Below are 21,000 nucleotides of genomic sequence, written 5' to 3'. Positions count from 1 at the left end.
CCCTACTTGAAGAATTTCTTCTGATAACCACCAACGAAGATCCTCCTCCATCGAATGATCGTGACTTGGTTCTGCTCGGCTCAGAGAAGGTCTTTTGCCGTCTCACAAAGTGAAGGAGTGAGTGCCTCCCTGCCTTCAGACACAAGACAAAGCTGTGGTGATGTCCGCGTATATTGCTACGGTCTTGCCTGTTACTAGTAGAGAGGACTGAAGGCCCAGGTGAATACCCTTCAGCTTTCTGACATTTATGTGGTAGAACTTTTGCTCCAATGTCCATGTTATTGAGACTCTTTGACTCCCTAGCAATGCTCCCCAACCTAGATCGGAGATATCACAATAAAATTCTAGGCTGGGTCCCAGGCAGAAGAGATATCCCTACTTGAAGTAGTTCTTCTGACAACCACCACTGAAGATCCTCCTTGATCTCCGATGAAATCGGAAAAGATAAAGGAGTCTGACTGGGTCTTCCTGCACCAGTTTGCCTTCAGATAAAACTGCAGGGGCCTCATGTGAAGTCTGCCCAACTTCACAAACTGTTCCACCGACGCCAGCGTGCCCAGGAGTCTCATCCACTGGACCGCTGAGCATGTCAAGAGAGAGAGAATCTCTCAAACAGTCTGAAGACAAGATTCGATCCTTTTGGGGGAGAGAAAAACCCGAAAAGTTCTAGAGTCCAGAATCATCCCCAAATAGTGAATCCTCTGTGTCAGGGTGATCTGTTTTTTGAGGGTTGATCAAAATGCCTAACTCCTGTGTTAGGCGAAGAGTTTTCTTCAAGTCCTCTGCACACTGCTCTTCTGAATTGGAGCGGAGAAGCCAACCATCTAAGTACAGGGATACGTTGATCCCAAGAAGATGAAGCCATTTGGCAAGAGAAGCAAGGATCCGGGGGAAGACCTGTGGGGCCGTGGACAGACCGAAGCAAAGGGCCCAAAATTGGAAAACTTTGCCCCGAGAGATGAACCTCAGAAATTTTCTGGAGTCTGGGTTGATTGGAACTTGGAAAAAGCATCCTGCATGTCCAGGGTGACCATCCAGTCGCCCTGATGGAGAAAGGACATGACTAAGTGGTTCATCACCACATGAAACTTCATTTTCACCACAAACAAGTTCAGGGCGCTGACGTCCAGAACAGGTCTCCGGCCCCCTGATGACTTGGGGACCACAAAGAGTTGGTTGTAGAAACCCTCTGACATTTCATCCATAACCTCCTCTACTGCCCCTTTTCGAATAAGGGACTTGACCTCTTAAGAAAGAACCAAAAACTTTTCAGACCCTGCCGAGTAAGCCGTCAAGGTGATCAGTGACTTTGACAAAGGAGGCCTCCCTTTCAAAGGAATGGAGTAGCCTCTCATCAGTACTTGGACAACCCAAGGTTCTGCCCCTCTGTGGCTGCATTCATTCCTCCCAGAAGAGATGTAGCCTGGCTCCAACAAGGGCACGAAGGACAAAATTCTCACTTTTTGGCAGCGGGCTTGAAAGTCAATTTCTTGATGGACTTTGATGGGGGACGAAGGTTGGTTCGAGGTCTAGCCTGGGGTCTTGATCTCCCTCCATGAAAGGGATGAGACTGCAAGGGCGAGAAAGACTTGGGAACGACAGAAGGAGTTTCCTTCAGGCATTTGGCAGGCTGGGCTAAGAGATCCATCATAGATTTCTTCTGCAGCACAGACAACACTTCCTTGACCATGTCCTGAAGGTAGAGATGGGTCTTGTCAAAGGGAGACAACAAGAGGGCTGACTTCTGAGTTGTGATTACTTCCTTCGTGGCAAAAAAGCACCACAGCTCTCGTTTCTTTAAAATCCCCATTGAGAAAAGGGAGGCGAGCTTAGCAGAACTATCCCTGACTGCTTTGTCGGCGCAGGATAACACACCCAACCAGTAGGCAGCTAGGCCCGGGCAGTCCTCGATCTTTCTCTGCAATGCTCCCACAGTCCAGTCAAGGAAGCTAAAGATCTCCAAGACTTTAAAAAGATTCCTGATGAGGTGGTCAAGATCGGGGGAGGAAAACATGATCTTAGCTGAGGAGAACGCAGCATGACACATCGCGTCAACCAAACCGGAGAAGTCCCCTTGGGAGGAAGCAGAAACTCACAAAGAAGGAGCCTCTCCGGTGGCGTAAAAGCAGTACTTCTTTAAAAGCTTCGAAGGAGGGAAGGCAAATGTAGCTTTACCTTGCTTCCTCTTTGTGGCTAACCAATCACCACCTCTCGAAGGACTTTCTTCGAGGAGGAGGAAAGAACTAACTTGGGGAGACAGGGACTATCCGACGCTCATTTCCTAATAAGGACTGTAGAAGCAGGCGAATCCAGAGAAGCAAGAAGCAGGCTCAAAGAAATCTGGAAAGTTTGCTAAAAAGAACCTCAGCAAACTGGCATAAGCAGAAGAAGGGGCAGTGTCTTGCTCAACTTCTTCCTCATCAGGTGAAACTGGCAACAAAGAAGTGTCCTTGCTCTTAGAGGGTGAAGATTTCTTCCTCAAAAAACCCATAATATCCTCAAGCTGACGACGAAGTGGGGCTAAAGAGGAGTCCCCCTGAACTAAGAGTGTGGAGGAGGAGAGGTTGGTGCCAGGTGCGACAGAAGTTGGCGCTGAGTGGGTTGGTACGTTAGACTGTGGCACTGAAACAGACGACAAGCACCTGGGCAGGGACGGGTGCTTGGGAGCAAGAGAATGATGAGAAGAAGGCAACGGGCACTTACAGGGAAGTTCTGAGTGCTTTGGCACTAAAACTGGGAGCTCGAGAACCCCAAGAGACTTCAGACTGTCCCAAGAACACTGGTGGGGACACACTGAAGACGGATGGAGATGGAACAGTGAAGCTGCAGGAGGGGTGAGGGCTAACACTTGTCTCCTTATACCTCTTGACAGGAGGAGAACTGTCCACTACAGTGGAGTGCCTCTTCAGAGGCCGAGAGGCGACAAGTCAGGAGAAGAGCCATCCGAGTCTGACGACAGATGTACTGCACTAACTGAGACGCCTTTCCAGTGGCACTCTGCCAATGCCTGGGAACTGGGTAATTCAGGTGTTCAGGGAGTGTATTGCAATATGAAGTTTTCATAATAAAACTAATATTGTAATACTTACCTGAACACCTGAATGATTCCCACCCTCCTTCCCCACATCAATTTTGACCTTGAATAAAGCAACTGACGAAAATGGGGCGTGTCGGCGCACACCCATGTCAGCGTTGCCAACCGTTTGTTATGGTAGCTCAAGTGACAAGATTTTACCTGCAGCGTTGGTAACGCTGGCTGTTAAAATTCCCACTATAGTGGGATGGGTAGTTGAGAGTTGTTCGGGCTAGTGGGATTAAGGGCCAATTCAGGTGTTCAGGGAATGTATTGTAATATTATTGTTAATATAGGAGACAGCGGAAAGTTTGATGTAGTGTTCTGTTTCTGAACTTTAGCTTTTGGTGAGATTGGTGGGTTATTTATCGTTTTACAGCTTTGTTTGGTGGAATTAGGTGGTGTCTTATCTAGTTGCCTCTTCTGAGTTGTGTTATCCACTTTGTTACATTCTTGTGATTTTAATTCTTCTTCATCATTCTCTGTGTCAATATTCGTATCTATTTCTAGTAAGGAAGTAAATCTATTGTCAACTGTGATAATATCATTGTTGTATGAAATCGCCATACAAGAGTTCTTTTGACCATGTATTTTTTTTAGTGATATTTCTTTATTTTTATTGTCATTCACTTCAGTTTGGGTACTGTTTGACTTTGAAGTATCTGCATACCTAAATTTCTTGGCTGGGTTATTCAATCCTCTCACTTTTAGTTCTAACTTTGCTTCCCTGATCGACATTCCAGTTCGTTCTTGTAGCAATTCAAGTTCAGTATTGTAAATATTGAATGCACAAGGTTTAGATCGGGCATGATGTTCTAGGCCACAATTTATGCATTTTTGTTGGCCACAGTTCCAGCTTGTTTTATGTTCTTGCGAACTGCAACAGGCACACCTGGGAAAATTTTTGCATTTAATGGCTGTATGGCCACATTTGCAACAGTTCTTGCATTGCATGGGTTTGGGAACATAAGGTCTTAGTTCCCTGTTTAATCCCAGTATTTTAATTTTCAAGGGCAAGGTTTGGCCACTGAACTTTATTTTTGATATTTTGATAGATGTATTTTTGTCTTTCCTGCTTGGGACCTCACATAGTTCACAGCCTTCAACATTGTTGTATCTTTTCTGTAATGAATCTAGAAACATAGATTTGTTTTGTATTTCTTCTTCTAGATTTGGTAATATCACTGTGCCTCGTACATTGTTCATGGTATCATGCCTTGTAACGCTTATATTTATGTTCTCTATGTTTTTAATGTTTTGATAATTTTCTGACTGGACTCTGATTGTTGTTTCAACCAACAATTCCCTTTTTTTAATTTGTCTTATGCTCATCTCTTTTGATGGGCATCGGTTCAACAAGTAATTTTCCAATTTTAATAAGGATATATCTTGGTCAGCTTGCAGATTCAAAAACCTTGACCAGTTTTGATACTCCAAAAAGGGAATCAAAGTGAACCAAGGTTGAGTCAGGTCTATATTTTTTTTTTTATTCTTTTAGGCTCCAAAGGGTCCATAGTTGAAAAGTTTGAACTGTTTTTTGTTCCTTTTTTTGATGGGGACACAGGCACAAAAACTCTAGCTCAAAGGAGAATGGTTCCATTGTAACAATGCCAGGTCTATTTTTTACAGGGATATCCTTTTCCTCGCACGGGTGATCAACATTTGGAGAATTTTCAATCTCCAAGGTGGGTGCAGAGGTCGTCATCTGTGCCATAACAGTATCCTCAGAGGGCCCAGGGGTACTTGACTCTTCATTGTTACTAGTCATAAAGACTGAATATTGGAAAAAAAATAAATAAGCCTGAAAACTTTAAAAAGATATCATTAGCCTTTCATGGGGTTTATTCTTCCACTAATGGCACAAGTGAGAGCAGACTCCCAAATGTCTGCCCCCTACCCTACCCCATAGGGGGTGGCACAATATGATTAGAGTGGCCCAAGTGTAAGCCAAACCTGCTTGCTAGGACCGAGAGTATTATAAGAATAAAATCATCCCCACCCTAATCATATTATACTGGATAGAATGCCGAGAGTCCTATCCCCAGAGCCATGGCCCAGCCCCGCAGAATAGTTCCTCCCTTGAGATGTCAATCTGATATCTCTCAGGTTCGAACATTATCAGGTAGTTGATGACCCTATCACAATTCTCACTATTTAGCTTCAGATATAAACTCAATCCCAGCTATGATATCTTTTCCTATTTAACAGGTCGAATAAATTTTAGCAAAAGTGGAAAATTCCACAAAATTAGTCCAAAGTAATGTGTAATAATGTATGAGACTGTTGGACTCAAACCCGGGAATAAATTCCTGGGGTTCAAGAGCGCCCCCACCACGTCAAGGTGGTCCCACATCAAGGGGGTACAATATCTAACACTTGATGAGCTAGAATCAGACATATTTTAGGAATAACAGCTAATCTAAGCTGAAAAGCTAACAAAATCAACAATACTCCACCAATTCCATGGAAAAGCGATGAAGAAAACTTCAAACCCAACCACCAAAACATTCAATGTTGTGTTGAACGTCATCAGAAAAGAAGTGATTTTCTCTGTTTTGTTGTACCTATCGTTCCCCAACAGAGGGTGGGGTCGTTGCCTACACTTATAACAACTGAATAACTACCACGAACTTCAAATTTTCAACTGCCAATCGTGTAGAAAGTATAGCTATGTAATTACTTGGTAAGTTACAATATGAAATTGAATTTTTGGACTGCCGTGGTAGGAAGCTTGTAGCTACAGCATGTAATTACTTGGTAAGTCACTTATATAAAATGTTAAGACAATATCATGAGGGATCCAGTGACCTTAGCATAGTAATCAGAAATCTTTTCTTCCTTCAGCTACAATTTACTGGTCTCATAAAACAAACCATGTAGCTTCTTCCACTGTGTTGACAGATTTATTTACTAGAAAAGTTCTTTGCATGTTCTTTTATGTTACTGTATATTTATATCAATATTATTAAAACATTCCTGAATGTGTCTTTAACATTCCTTTGATACCAAGAATATGGGTTATTATTAAATGATCTTTACCCAACAAAGAAAGGAATCCTTGCCTGCAAAACTCCATTAAAATTTACAGCTATAACTAATGTACAGTATATGTTTGGGCCAAGTCTGCTTTTATCAGAAAAACAATGGGTTGTATTCCAATAGGAATGTGATGAACATGCATTACTTGAAACATGTTCACTTACATAATGTTATTTTAATAAATTGTAACTGAGAACCATTTGCATGTACACTGGAGAATTTAACAGATGTTTGAACATGCAAACTAGTCATAAAACCACAAGTTCAAAGACTCAAGCATACAGTGATTTGCAATAGTCTGGAGATGTCTAATTTTTGTGATGTCTTGAGACCATATGTGAATGACACTTTAATACCTAAACTTGTGGTTTTACTGTGCTCATTACTGTTCAATACTACAGTACCAAGTTTCTGACGCTACACAACCTGTGTAGTATCAGCACATTTTATCATCTGATTCTCATAAGAAACTTCAGAAAAAGTGCTCTTACTGACAGAACTTACTGTAACTAGATAAACTATCTCTCACTGAGAAAAGTCTTCCCCAAGCAGCATCTATCTCTGCCAAGTCTAAAGGAACCTCAGGTATTTCTTGTGTTTCACGGAATCCCTGAAATTTTAAAACTCAACACAGTGATTCATGAATGAATAAAGAGAAACTTTTATAATAAAGCTTATTTTTACATACCTTTCTCAGGGGCCACCGACTTCAAGTTTCCAAAGAATATAACGTTCATTTGAAAGAAGTAACAGAAGGTAATGGAAAATACAAATAGAAAAGATCAGTTATTAGAAAAGAAAAATAAATTAGAAAATACAAACAATAGATAAAAATATTTTATAAAAATAAACAGATAAAAATGTATGCTAATTATTAAAATATATATAAGGAGAATTATTTTAAGGTAGTAATGCATTGCATCTGTGCTTGAGCTTTTGAAATTTCAATTGCACAACACCCTCTGGGAGACTGTTCCACAGTCCAATGGCGTGAACAATAAAGAACCTCTGGAACCGAGAAGTTCCACAGCAATGAGCACTTACTACATACTGGAACTGCTGTTCAGCAAATCTGGTTCTCAGCAAAAAGAGGATCAGGGATCAATTGTGAATGTGAAAGATCTCTGTTAAACTGCAAATTAGGAAAAACTGACAAACGAGACCATCTGTTGATGGTCCAAGTCATATCTGCTAACGTTTGGAAACAAACCTAACACCACAAATAATTCTATTTAAAAGACATCCACAACAGACAACAGTATTCTAGTAGTATAAACACAAACAATTTTACTTAAATCGTCAAGTTATAACATCTATGAATCCTTCTCTTTCAGGGTGAACCAAGGTTCATACATCTTTTGTTCTCAGTTTGTTTCGGGCCACAAGATGGGAAGTGGGGGGAACTCATCATTATAAGAGAGGTGCATATTTAAAAAATAACTCTTATTATAAAAACTTCTATTTTTGAAATGAATCTTACCCCTCTGTTACAATAGCTGATTCCCACATTAACAATGGAGGTGGGTTCTTTAAGTCACGGTCAAAGCCAACAAGAATAGGGTCTTAATCATCAAATGCTTGAGAGCAGCTGTATTCAAGGTTTTGAATAGGGGCATGCACAGAAACTTTGTCACTATGGATAGACCACCCAGTCACTCCAGTAGAGTAACCTACTAATGCTCAGGTAGGTCAATTGCCCCAACTGGGACAACACTTGTGAAAACTTGAGGGGCAGGACTGACACCAAAGTACATTGCCCAAAACTAATAAGCCTTTCTTTAGAAGACATAACAAAGATATATCATTGGGCTAGGATAAATCAGTATATATGGAAATATGGATCCATCATATCCATCAAAATGATCAACTCTTCCTTCTGAATGGTTGCAAGAATTTAACTTGCTGACTCCATGGTGAACGGAGTCAAAAGAATGAAAAGATTCAGCCTCGAGAAGTTCAAGACCAGTCTCTATCCTCCTGAGGCCTTTAGTTCAAGACACATTCTATTTTTATAATAAAAATGACATTTTTATAATAAAATAATGTTTTATATATACTTACCAAGTAATTATACTACTATAATTTCTATTAACCGGTGTAAGGGCGTCAAATCGTGCCTCTCTTTCCTTGTGTTTCTCCTTTTCAGATGTACATTAATCACATCATGTGTTTTACCTGTCTTCATTTCAGATTCTTTGTGTACCTCATCTTAAGCATCATTGTACGGCCTTTCTGTCAATATGTATATCTATCTTTTATATGTCATGTAACAAATATTGTACATATTTTCATGCTTGCTACAAAACACAAATCTTGTATGGACGCCGCAGGGGGTCTCGGGTCGCCCGCTACCTTTCCATCCACTTTTTGTCTTACAAACACCTGTCGAGAATAATAAAGCATCAGTCTTGTACCTCTGACTTTTCTTAGAGCCTCACACTGGTTACCCTGGGTCAGGAACAGGTAGCGCGGTTTTGGCCCAGCCATTAACGGACTAACTACGGCTGCACCCTGCCTGATGGAAACCGTGCCATTAACGGACTAAATACGGCGTACCAAAAGGGGCACGTTTTGGCACTTCGTTCGACCTCTCGAACAAATCAGCACCATTAACAGACTCAATACGGCGCATTTTCCCTCGTTTTGGTGCATGAGCAGTCAAGATGTCAGAGGTAGAACCTCAATGCGAACCCGCGAGCATTGTCTGCATGCCGCTCTCACCAACAAAGCCGGACACAGTCAAGTTTCGCCCGTTTTCGCACCAAAACACAGCATCATGGTTCTGGCACGCAGACGTGCATTTTTGCGTGGCACGCATCTCAGACGATGCTACAAAATCAGACATAGTCATGACGGTGCTCCCAGAAGAAGTGTTCAATAGAATCTCCCCCTTGGCCAGATGTGCAACCAGACAAAGTCTCATACACAGACTTAAAAACAAACTGATGAATTCCTACTGCATGCCCGTGTCCGAAAGAGCTCAGTACACATTCGACCTGTTATCCCAGCCCCTCGGAGATGCATCACCCAGGGAGGAAGAGAACAATAGATTTGGCAAAAGCTATCTTCCTTCGGCGCCTCCCGCAGGAAGTTCGGCGCCAGATAAGGGATGCAGAGAACCAGGACATGGATACCTTAGTCAACGACGCCCAGGAACTATACGAGGACACCAAGGCTTCGACACACGCTGCCACCCTGAGAGCCTTCAACCTGTCGGAGGAAGATGGAGACAACAACGGAGACACCAACGCCGTGTATAAGAAGAAAACGCCATTCAGAGAGCACAGGACATGGCCAAACCCGGCGTGGTGTTTCTACCACAGGAAGTTTGGGACCAACGCCAGAACCTGCAGGCCTCCGTGCTTTCACAAAAAAAAGCAAAGGTGGCCACAAACAACGGCTGTGGCTGCGAAACCCAACTCCCCCACCCAGCAGGGTTTTTCATCACAGACGAGGTCTCCAAACGTCGCCTACTGGTTGATACGGGGGCAATGCAGTCGGCTTTCCCGCCATCCAGGGAAGGTTTAGAAAAAATACCCGACTCACTACTCTCCCTCATAGCAGCAAACGGAACTCCCATCCACACTTATGGCACAACAACCCAGGCTATCTCAATCCTGGGGTGCAGATACCACTGGCCTTTCGCTGTAGCAGATGTCAAGTTCCCTCTGTTGGGCGTGGATTTCCTAGGGCACCACGGACTCCTATTCGATGTCGCCAGACAGCGCCTCCTCGACACAGGGACGTGCCATTCCCATCAGCTCTCCACCAGACCCAGGATGCCCTCCATATGCTCCGCAGCCCCCAACAGCAACACGTCCCTCCTACAGAAATTCCCGGATGTGTTCAAACAGAACTGCGCCAGTCACCTGGGGCTTCAGCAAAGCACGGCATCCTCCACCACATCACCATGACGGGCCCACCAACCCATGCCAAGTTCCGACGTCTGTCCCCCCAGAAGTTACAAGACGCCAAATCGGCTTTCACAGAAATGAAACGCATGGGCGTTTGTAAAAAGGCATCAAGCCCGTGGGCATCCCCTCTCCACATGGTAAAGAAATCCGACGGTTTAGGAAGCCCTTCAGGGAATATCGGTGCCTGAATTTGGTAACACCAGATCACTACCCACTCCCTAACATGCAAGACCTGATGGGCGCCCTTCAAGGAGCCAAAATTTTCTCCAAGATGGATCTACTAAAGCCGTACTTCCAAGTCCCTGTGCATTCCAACAACGTCCCAAAGACCGCTATCATTGTGCCCTTTGGAAGCTACACATTTTCCTATTCAATCTTTGGTCTCAAGAACGCAGGTGCTGCCTTCCAGCGCCTGATGGACACCCTCTTGGGAGATCTTCCCTTCTGCATCTGGTACGTCGACGACATCCTCACTTTTTCCAGGTCCCCAGAGGAACACCTTCGTCACGTCCGCGCCGTCATGAAACGCCTGCAGGACAACGGATTAGTTGTTAAGTTCAACAAATGCATCTTTGGGAAGGAGAAAGTAGACTTCCCGGACCATGAGATTTCCCCAGCAGGAGTGCGCTCCACCGCCTCTAAAGTAAAAGCTATAGAAAATTTGTAAGGGCGTCAAATCGCGCCTCTCTTTCCTTGTGTTTCTCCTTTTCAGATGTACATTAATCACGTCAAGTATTTTACCTGTCTTTATTTCAGATTCTTTGTGTACCTCATCAATTTGTTTGTGCCATAATGTTCATGTGAGGAGAGGAGGGAGGGCTCCAATCATGTAATTACTTGGTAAGTATATATAAAATTCTATGTTATAAAAATGTCATTTTTATATAAGTAACTTACCAAGTAATTAAACTGCTGATTCCCAAATTGACAGGGGGTGGGATACATGAACAAATCTACCCCAAAACATTAGTAATGGTAATGAATTTGAGAATAGAAAGGATTGCTAGCATTAAAAAATGTCTGTTGTTTCCTTACCTGATAAAGGAGCTAATGCAAGAAGGTACTGCCTCTATTGGCGCTCTCCTGATCATGTAGTGGCGCGGTAGTATAGCTGAAGCTCGCCTCCTATGTTAGTGGGTACCTTGTAGCAAGGATGATCCCAACTGCTGACAAAGGTAATAATGTTGCCCCTGCCCAGGGTGCAGCACAGAAAAAACGACAGTGAAATAAATGTCACCTAAATACCATATAAAGTTAAAAACCACTGCCCAGCTACAAAGGACTGGAGGGCACTCCGGTGCACTGTACCCCCAGGCTCCCTTAAAAAACTCAAAAACGCCAAATCAAGGTGAAGAAAGGAAGGATTGCTTCCTACGCTTCTTCCCCCAACACCACGCCAGCCACAGAAAATGGACCCAAAGTACTGCAATTATCATAAACTGTTTCAATTTCCTTCAATTAAAAGCAGTCCCCGGTTATTGGCGATCCAGTTTTACAGCACTTGTCTAGTGACGACAATAACCGGATTTTCGACACCGATTCCCAGTTATCGTCGCTGATCGCCGGTTATCGGCGGCGCTGATCACTGGTTATCGGCGCCGATAACCAGGGATCAGTGCTATTATCGCCAATTTTTGGTTATCATCATGCTGTTGGGAACGGAACTCCGCCGATAACCGGGGACTGCCTGTAATGTGCTGCAAAGACCAACTTACATTTCCAAAAAGTCGCTTGCAATATCGAGGAGAGACAAATTACATTCGAATGCCAACGAAGCGGCTACAGCTCTAATTTCATAAGCTCTCACTTTACACAATGGAAAAACCTCAACTTCAACAGGAGAATGGGCTTCTGAGATGAGGTCTCTAAGGAAGAATGCCAGGGCATTCTTTGAAAGTGGCCAAGAAGGATTCTTAACAGAACACCATAAGGCGTTTGAAGGACCACGAATCTTCTTTGTTCTGTGAAGATAAAACCTTGGAGCTCTCACAGGACACAATACTCTCTCTTCCTCATTTGGGCCTACAATCTCAGACAAACTTTCAATTGCAAAGGAACAAGGCCACAGATTGGAACTGGACTCATTCTTGACTAGAAATCCCAAAGAGAAGGAACATACAGCATTCCTTTGGGGAAAACCCATCCTTTTGTCTATTGCATGGACCTCACTGATTCATTTTGCAGTCACTAAAGCAACTAGAAAGAGGGTCTTTCTAGTTAGATAACTCAGGGAAATCGAATACATAGGCTCAAATAGGGGTCCAGACAACCATTTAAGGACCATGTCCAGGTTCCATGGCACTACTGCTACCTCTTTCTGTCTCTTGGTGTCAAACAACCTAATAAGATCAGATAATTCCTGATTAGAGGAAGGGTCCACTCCCCTGTGTCTGAAGACAGAGCTTAACATGGCCCTATAACCCTTGATCGTTGAGATGGCAGGTTCCTGTCAGTCTTAAGATATAGTAGAAAGTCTGCTATTTCGGCTATAGATGTCTGAGAAGACGACACTCTGCGCTCTCTACACCATTCTCTAAAAATTGTCCACTTAACATTATATACTCTATTAGAGGACTGTCGCCTGCATTTGGCAATAGCTTGCAAAGCCAATGTTGAAAACCCCTTCTTTCTAAGAGGTTTTCTGATAGATAGTCTGTATCCTGTCAGGGCCAGAGTAGACAACCCCTAATGAAAACACCAGAAGAGGGGTTGTTTTAGCAGATGAGGTTTTTGAGGTAGCAGCCTCGGAAAGTCTGTGAGGAGGTCGAGAAGATCCGGGAACCAAAAAGGGGGCCACTAGGATCATTGACAGATTTTGGTGAGTCTGGAATTTGTTGATCACCTGTCTTATCATGCTGAAGGGGGGAAAAGCATAAAGGTGACTGTTTGACCAGTCCTGAAGCATGGCATCGGTTGCCCAAAAGTAAAGGATCTGGGACTGGTGAGAAAAACGGGGAGACAATGGTCTCTGGAAGTCGCAAACAGGTATGACCAGAATCCCCCACAACTTCCAAAGGTCCAAGCAAACCTTAGGACCCAGAGTCCACTCCGTGGATAACACCTGTTTCCGGAGACTTAGCTCGTCCACCAGAACATTGAGCTTCCCTTGAATGAAGTGCGTAAGAAGCTTGACTTGAAACTGCTCTGCCCAAAGCAGAAGATCCCTTGCCGTCTCGTGAAAAGAGAAAGTGTGTGTCCCCCACCCTGATTTTTATATATGCCAGGGCAAACAGGTTCTTTGAATTTCTTACATGGCACTGGAGGAGAATGCGACATATCACCCGCACGCCTTTTCAAAGGGCGTGATTCATCTACAAAACGCTGTTGGCGTCTGGGAGAAGAATCATCTGAGCTCAATGAAAGACGATGCACGTCCAGAGGTACACCGTTCCAGTGGTGCTTGGCTGCAAACTGGGATTCAACAACAGGTTCAATTGAGGGGGCGACTACCTGTGGGCAGACCCCAACAACCTCCCTTAGGCTACCAGTTTGACTCCTCCCAGGTTTAGGGGAGTATGACACTGACCTTTGCCTAGGAGAATCGGTGGGACGGGCAGCCACCTCCTCCACCAATATATCACTAAACTAGGCGCAATCGGGCACTCCACCGACACTGCACTGGCACTTGGTGCAACAGGGTGCTCCAAATCACTCATATTGTCCATAAGGACCTTAACCGATGAGGCTAATTGCTCAATAAATTCTACAACCAATTCAAACCTTTTATCAATTTTACACTCAAGGCTGGCAATGGTGTTGGGTTCGGAAGCGAGAGAGCCGGGTAAAGGAGCGGGTTGCACAGCAGGAGAACTGGGTAAGGGATCAACAGAAATGACAGGAACGTTAATCTTGACGTTAATATTATCAATATCATGATGAAAAGGAGATCCCTGACTAGCTAAAGACTTACTAATCTGTCTGACTGTCGCTTTTCTCTTTTTATCTCTAGCAAGTTTATTTAAATGAGATCTTAAAGTTTTCCACTCCTTACTGTCCCAGTCTACACATTCATTACCTCATAAGTCTTCTGGACAAATTTGTCCCCCTACAATCCATGCAGATGGAATGGGAATTGTAAGATTCCTTAGTTAAACATATATTGCAGCAAATGCTAATCAAACTTGAGTCTGATATTAGGAAAACCAGTCAACCAAAGTCACAATCAGTAAACAAGGTAAGGTCAAATTACAATGAATATCACAATTAAGGGGAAAAAACAGTCTAACTCTATTTAATAATGCTGAAAGGCTACCAAAGCAAGAATACTTCACCAAATACGATGAGAAATCAATAGGAAAGACAAATTCCAAAATCAGAGCTGCTGCTAAAAGCTGGTGTACAGCCATCAGCCAGCACAAACAAATTGAATAATTTTGCTAGTTGTTTCTCTCTTACTCGGAAAATAGGCAGGGTTAGTCACCCAGCCAAATAAAATAGCACAACCCAAGAATTTCAAAGTTTTTAGCTGCCGGTTACTAGAAACTATAGCAATGTAATTCCTTGGTAAGTTATTTATATAAAACCTTCCAGCATTTTTCCTTCGAAGGGAATTGAAGAAGTTGGTCATCCAGGAAAAACCGATGTTCATGGCCAGAAAATGAAGTCAAATATACAAGGAACGAGGACTCTAGAGAAGAATTGTGCCATAGAGGCTGAAGCCTAGATCCCCGAACTGGAAGATCCTGTCTTGTAAGACGGACCTGAGATACTCGCTGAAGTCCGGACGTGGACATAGAAGAAAGTATTCTGCATATCCAAGGTCTCCATCCAATTGCCCTGGAGAATTGACAACAGGACAGTCTGGTTCATCTCCATATTGAACTTCATTCTCTATTTAAAGAGTAAAAGGGGGCTGTGGGCCATGCATGCTCGCTGATGACCCTGTGAACTAGCAAACAGCCGGGCGAACTTGCAGATCATCGTAGACTCACAGACAACTGTGTGGACTAGTTGCCAACCCTGCTGACTCTTAACAGCTGCGCAGACACGTGGACATAAGTGCGGGCTCGACTTCTCATTTGGAATGGGAGAAAATTAAAAGACTAAAACTGCATACAGCTAGGGGATTCAGGGATGCTGCAAATAACCTACAGTAATCTCTGATGGCACTACCTCCCCCTCAGGAGTAAGGAAAAGGAAGCGGGTCTCCTGAGAGGTAGGTTAGGATGAATGGCTATTTATATTAGCCTGCACAGTATGGAATTTAACTGAGAAACTCAAGCACTGCAATCAAATAAACCATTTAGTGGATAAGGTGATGTGAAATAAAACTTGGGGGCCATGTGAGGAACACTTACATTAGCCTACTAAGCCTACTGTTGGCCTAATAATAGTCCAGTCCTTCCTAAGGGTAGTTTGCAGAACAATGGGAAAACCTCCAAACGGAAGCTAAGACCATCGTGGCTGATGTTTTGTGTTACTTGGGGCTTTGCCCCCAAGGCCTGGTCAGGGCATGGCGCCCTAAGTGAAGTTAGGTGGGTATGTTCTGGTTAGGTCAGGAGTGGCATTCTATTAAAAGTTAGCCTAGGTTTGATTACGTCTGTGGAACTGGTCCTGTCATTCTACTCGCCCTGGGTAGTTTGCAGAATGATGGGACAACCTCTGAACATAAGCTACCCTAAGACCATTGTCTACGATGTTTTGTGTTACTTGGGGCATCCTAACATTGATGGCCTTATCAATCCTTCAGCTCATGTTTTCCTTAGGCCTATCAAACTTAGCACAGCCTGCCTCAAGCTATGGCAGGATAGGCCTGGCCTAGACTTACACCAGGCCTCACCCACGAGGGGTCAGACACAAGGCTAAGACTCCTGGCCTTGTCTGTGGGTAGACCTGGGATACGGCCTAGCCTAAGCCTACGCCTGTGTCAACCACATAACACAGGCCAATGTCGAAAGCCAGGGCATAGCCTACGTTATTTTCTGGAATAAAAAATTCTTATTTGACTCCTGTCTGTAAATTGGATGAATGACTTTGCTGGGCTTAATGAACCGTAAATTATATTTAAGGTGAACAAGAGACCTTGGAATAGCATGAGTCTGTGTTTCCGAGATTCCCGTCTTTTGAGGAAGATTTCCAGATAATAAAACGATGATGATATTACCTGAGTGCTTGCTTGGCTACTAGGATAAGCGTCCATTGTCTCTATTCAGGCAACAACCATCACACATTCACCCGTAATCGTGCAAAAGCAACAGAAAGCACACGCAAATAGGAATTCCAGGCAGAGTTTTTGTTTTTTATTCGAGCTGTGTGTACGGGCGTGTTTACATAGACCACTTTCACGGAAATTAGCAGGTTTGAATTGGCGTGGTTTCGTTCAAATCTAAATTCTTCTGACCACTATAAAATTATCTACCTTTATTATTACATGATTTTAATTTTATTGAAATAGTTTATAATTTATTATTACTTTTAAATTATTGTTTAAAAACTATTAATTTGTAAATTTTTTTAAGTAGTTTGATTTTTAAACAAAATGAATACATGGAATGCATCTAAATGGTTGACTACACCGTTTGAGAACATTTGTTATGAATCAATGGAATTTTCTTTTCTATGTGCTAAGATTTTTAACCAGATATTTTTATTATTATATTATTATTAAGTGAAAATTCTGTGCTATGGTGTGGTGAGATCTTGCTCCTAGATCAACCCGTAAATGGAAATAATTCTGTAAAATAGAAAAAGAATTTAGCAATTAGTAACAGAGAGACTAGAAGCGACAATTGCCGCAATGGTGAGTCATAGGAAACTGGAAAACGATTTAAAAGAAGCGGAAGAATTTCGAGTGTGAGAAAAAGAAAATTATTATTGTTTCATCAGTACTGTGTATGTTTCGTCACTCGGTCCTTTCTTAGCAACAGGCGTTTTTCAGAACACTATATTTCATATACCTTGTCAAATCCTTAATATAGCATCATTCGGCAATAAGAGCATTTTTTTCTGACTTCAAGGCCACAATAACTACTGTATAAGACAATTATCTTCAAAGAGCGTCTCAGTTATCTTAATTTCCAGTGTTCTATTTCCGACTGATACAATTAAATGCATTAACATTTGCATCTATGTTTAGTTTCTTGCCTTCCCTGTCTTGTACAATTGATACATTGGACAAAATCTGAAGTGCATTTGACCGTTACCTGGTTCTGAGCACAGTTACCACAAATCCTGTCATCAATTTTGAACTTACATTCCTTCTTGATATGACTATGAATCTGCCAGTAAAAACAGGTCGGCATATCCTCCGTATTAAAATATTGAATACTGCAGTTACGTCATTTATACCAAATGCCTTCAGCAGGGCATCAGATATTGAAGTAAAGATCGTGGAATAAAATAAGACCATATACTTGGAGAATTTAGGGCAAATGTTTTATATCAACTATTAAAACTTGGACACTAGCTTGGTTTTATCACTGTCAGTTCATTCAATACATTCCCCATCAAATAGGGAGGAAGTAATGTACTGATAACACTCTGTCATCTGACAGGTGAAGGTTTCATAGATGTTGCAAATAAAAATAGGATGTCCGATGTAATGAACACATTTACAACAAGTGATCATTACTGTGATACGAAGACTGATAAACTGTGACAAATGTTTCGGTTCTAGGGCTTTGGGTTGCAGCTGCAGGTGGTAGGAAAGAAAGCAAAGACAGCAAGTTACTAAATGTTATATACCCATCGCTTACCTCAAGGGGCGGCTGTGTGGGGCATAATAAAAAAAGCCCGTCTCAAGGGGAGAGTGAATACCAATTAAAAATGTTTATTTCATTTTGGAGTGTACAAAAATAAGGTCTAAATTTCATGCAAAATTATAAGCAGGCATATTAAGGGATATCAGTTCATCTACACAAATTGCATCTGAAAATGCCTCTTATTGCAACCATTTCACTTTCCAAACAGGTTAACAAGCACATGGTGCATATCTTCCATAAAACCCTTTAGAAGTGCTCAGTGTTGAGATACATGAACAGCGCATGCATATTGTCTAGCAGCTAGTAACAAAATAAAATTTCATTGCATAGAATATGTCATTTACCAATCAATCTCAAGTTTACAGCTAATGTGGTTTTTAGGTTATTGCGCACAGTGGTTTTGTAGCCTTATTGCCTGTCATTAAAAAGTTTTGTCTGGTGGTCAAGAAAAAAAAAAATTATTAGTAAATACATGAAAATGCATGAGAAACTCCCACTCTATGTGAGAGTGTGAGCTTTGATGCTAAGGTATACAAGTACCATGACAAATGCTTGAGACAGGTATAAGGACATAAGTGGGACAGTAAAGATTAGTGGGAATTTATTTTGGTAGGGTTACAACTTTTGTCCAACTGATTATGGGATGAGAGAGTGGCAGGAAGGTTGTGCAGGGTAATCTGCATACACGAGTAGATGAGACAGAGAGAGAGAGAGAGAGAGAGAGAGAGGAAAATAAAATTAGACTTCCTCAGTGTACGGCAATACCGAGAACCTTGGAAAAGTGTTATAAAAGGTGCCTAATAGCATGAAATATTAAGTTTCAAAGGAATTATAACGCACTTTTATCTAGAACTTGTAAGATAATAAATAAATGTTAAGCCATTCGTATAGTGCAGAAAAAGTTGAAGAATATAACAGTAATAGCTAGAAGTACCTCATTATTTTTCACTTGATCAGTTGGTTAAACAAGCCTCATTGTGACCGACTGCTGCTCAACGCAGACTCTCTAGTTTGTTACTAGTTTTGAAGTACTGCTATGTAATGAACTTTAGAATGAGATTGCTAAGTTTATACTTATTAACACCTTCCTACCCTTGGGAGGGAAAACCACTTGTCATTCTTGGATGAATACTTGGATAAAAGTAAACTTTTGGTGAAAAGATGGGTCATTGTTTTAAGGGACAGTAGTTCGAGAGGAACATGGACAGAAAGGTCTTCAAATGCTGGAATGACAATGTTGCTGAAGTGTCAGAATATAAGTTTCATCCTCGATTTAGCAGTTGGAAAAAACATTGTTACAACTGCTGTCTCATTCATGTTGTTTGTGAATCTAACCCCCTACGGAAAATAGCTTATTGGCAGGAAAGGAGTTAACTGATAAATGTAAGCACTTATGAGTAGACGCCAAGAGTAATCTTTTAAAAAATGGAATGGAACTTGAGAGGAGAGAACTTAATTATTGTTTACAGAAGTGAACCAAACTATTGCAATTTTTAAAATTATGATCAAGTAGTTCAGCCAGACCACTGTGCTAATTTACCTAACTTACATGGATGGCCAGAATGATTTGTCCTAGTTTATAACAGGGATTAGATTTGATTTATTAAATTACAGCTTTTTAATAAATCAAATAACTGGGTTAATGGAAAAGACGGCTACTTGCAAATTTTTGTTTTATTTCTTAAAACCTGACACTGGTTTTCGATTGCATTTTGGACAGTCGCATATAAAATATGTTGGTGTTACTCTACATGTAAGGATTAGTTCATAAGGGCTATTCAACAAGTACCCATAGAGTGAGCAATTCTGAAAAGAGCTAATGCTACTTGTACCTAATGTTCCTTGTGGTATGATGAATTCCATTTTCCTATACTGGATTTGAGCTATTTCAGTTAGTTATGGTCATGTTTCAAATTCCAGATATTCTGCTTTTTATTGATTATAACATCTTTTATGGATATTATATAACAACTAATAGTGACTTGTACACATTCTTGTCATGGTAGTAGCAGCTTTGGCTGCATTACAGTATTTGCATTTTCCTTTACTTTAATGCCAAGTGAAGTGAAAATTTTATTTGTTATGCAAAGGAATATCTTGCTGATACTTTTGAAGGGTTTCTGTAGCACTTCTAAAATGGCTGAAAATTACAAATATTGGTAATGGTATATTTTTTATCATTTCAATGGCTTATCATGTTGTACATAATTCTGTTGAGAAAGCAAAAGCATTGCTAAGCAGGGAAAATTGGTGTTTTGTTGTGTGATGTGGATGCAAATCTTGCATAAGATTTGTGCGCCTTTTATGTTATATCAGATGTTGTTTATGATATTCTGGAGTATATGTATAGTTTTACACAGCTACTTTAATTATGTTAAATTTGACCTCATGCATAATCCAAGGAAGAGGCACTACTGTACAGTTCTTTCATTGGAGACACTTTCATAGTTATTGACCCAAACAGTCTAGTGGCTCTACATAGGATATGGTGGTGAGTGGTTGTTTTTATCTCTTTGATCAAAACCTTATTGTTAGTGAATCATATTCTGGTATAATTACTTCACTATGTATTGTATAACTAAAAAGCACAATGAAGAATTACAAGTAATTTACCACTTTCGACTGGCACAGTATTTAGTGTTATTATGAGCTTGTCAGACTTTTCATGTTTACATCTGAGGCTAAACTGTATATCTGGCATCTATAGTCTAGACTAGTCATGACATGCTGTGTGCAGTAATGTCAAGCAATTTACAAAAAAAAGTACACCTCATGATCACAACAAGTACATGTAAAATTGAGCTACTCTTAGGTAGCTCTGTAACTATGATAAATGACCTTTACATCTAATAAGCACTTCCATTTGATAAAAACAGCAGTAAATCATTAACTTGCAATTAACCAAGGAGTCCAAGACAAAAAATAAATCCACTCTCATAAATAATAACTGTACTGCATATTCTAGATAAACATGACATCAAAATTATAATAATTAAATAAAATTAATGCTATTTTTATCAAATGGAAGTGCTTATTAGATGTAAAGGTCATTTATCGTAGTTACAGAGCTACCTAAGAGTAGCTCAATTTTACATGTACATGTTGTGATCATGAGGTGTGCTTTTTTTTTGTAAATTGCTTGACATTACTGCGAACATCATGTCATGTCTGTTCTAGACTATGGATGCCAGGTATACAGTTTAGTCTCAGATGCAACCATGAAAAGTCTGACTAGTTCATAATAACACTAAATATGTTACTGTGCCGGTTGAAA

At 41.4% G+C, this 21,000-nt stretch overlaps 1 protein-coding gene across 1 annotated transcript in view; it reads right to left on the bottom strand.

Annotated features, from left to right (window-relative positions):
* LOC136841751 (serine/threonine-protein kinase Chk2-like) overlaps positions 1 to 16,296 on the bottom strand; it is a 129,341-nt gene extending 113,045 nt beyond the window's left edge. The window contains 2 exon segments of the mRNA XM_067109009.1: positions 6,617 to 6,722; positions 16,130 to 16,296. Coding sequence (XP_066965110.1) covers positions 6,617 to 6,722; positions 16,130 to 16,165 — 142 coding nt within the window. The 5' untranslated portion in view covers positions 16,166 to 16,296.
* Between the last annotated feature and the right edge of the window lie 4,704 nt (positions 16,297 to 21,000).

This window comes from Macrobrachium rosenbergii, chromosome 9 (assembly GCF_040412425.1).
Source record: "Macrobrachium rosenbergii isolate ZJJX-2024 chromosome 9, ASM4041242v1, whole genome shotgun sequence".
Lineage (NCBI taxonomy): Eukaryota > Metazoa > Arthropoda > Malacostraca > Decapoda > Palaemonidae > Macrobrachium > Macrobrachium rosenbergii.
This window is presented reverse-complemented; position numbering and strand designations above follow the sequence as displayed.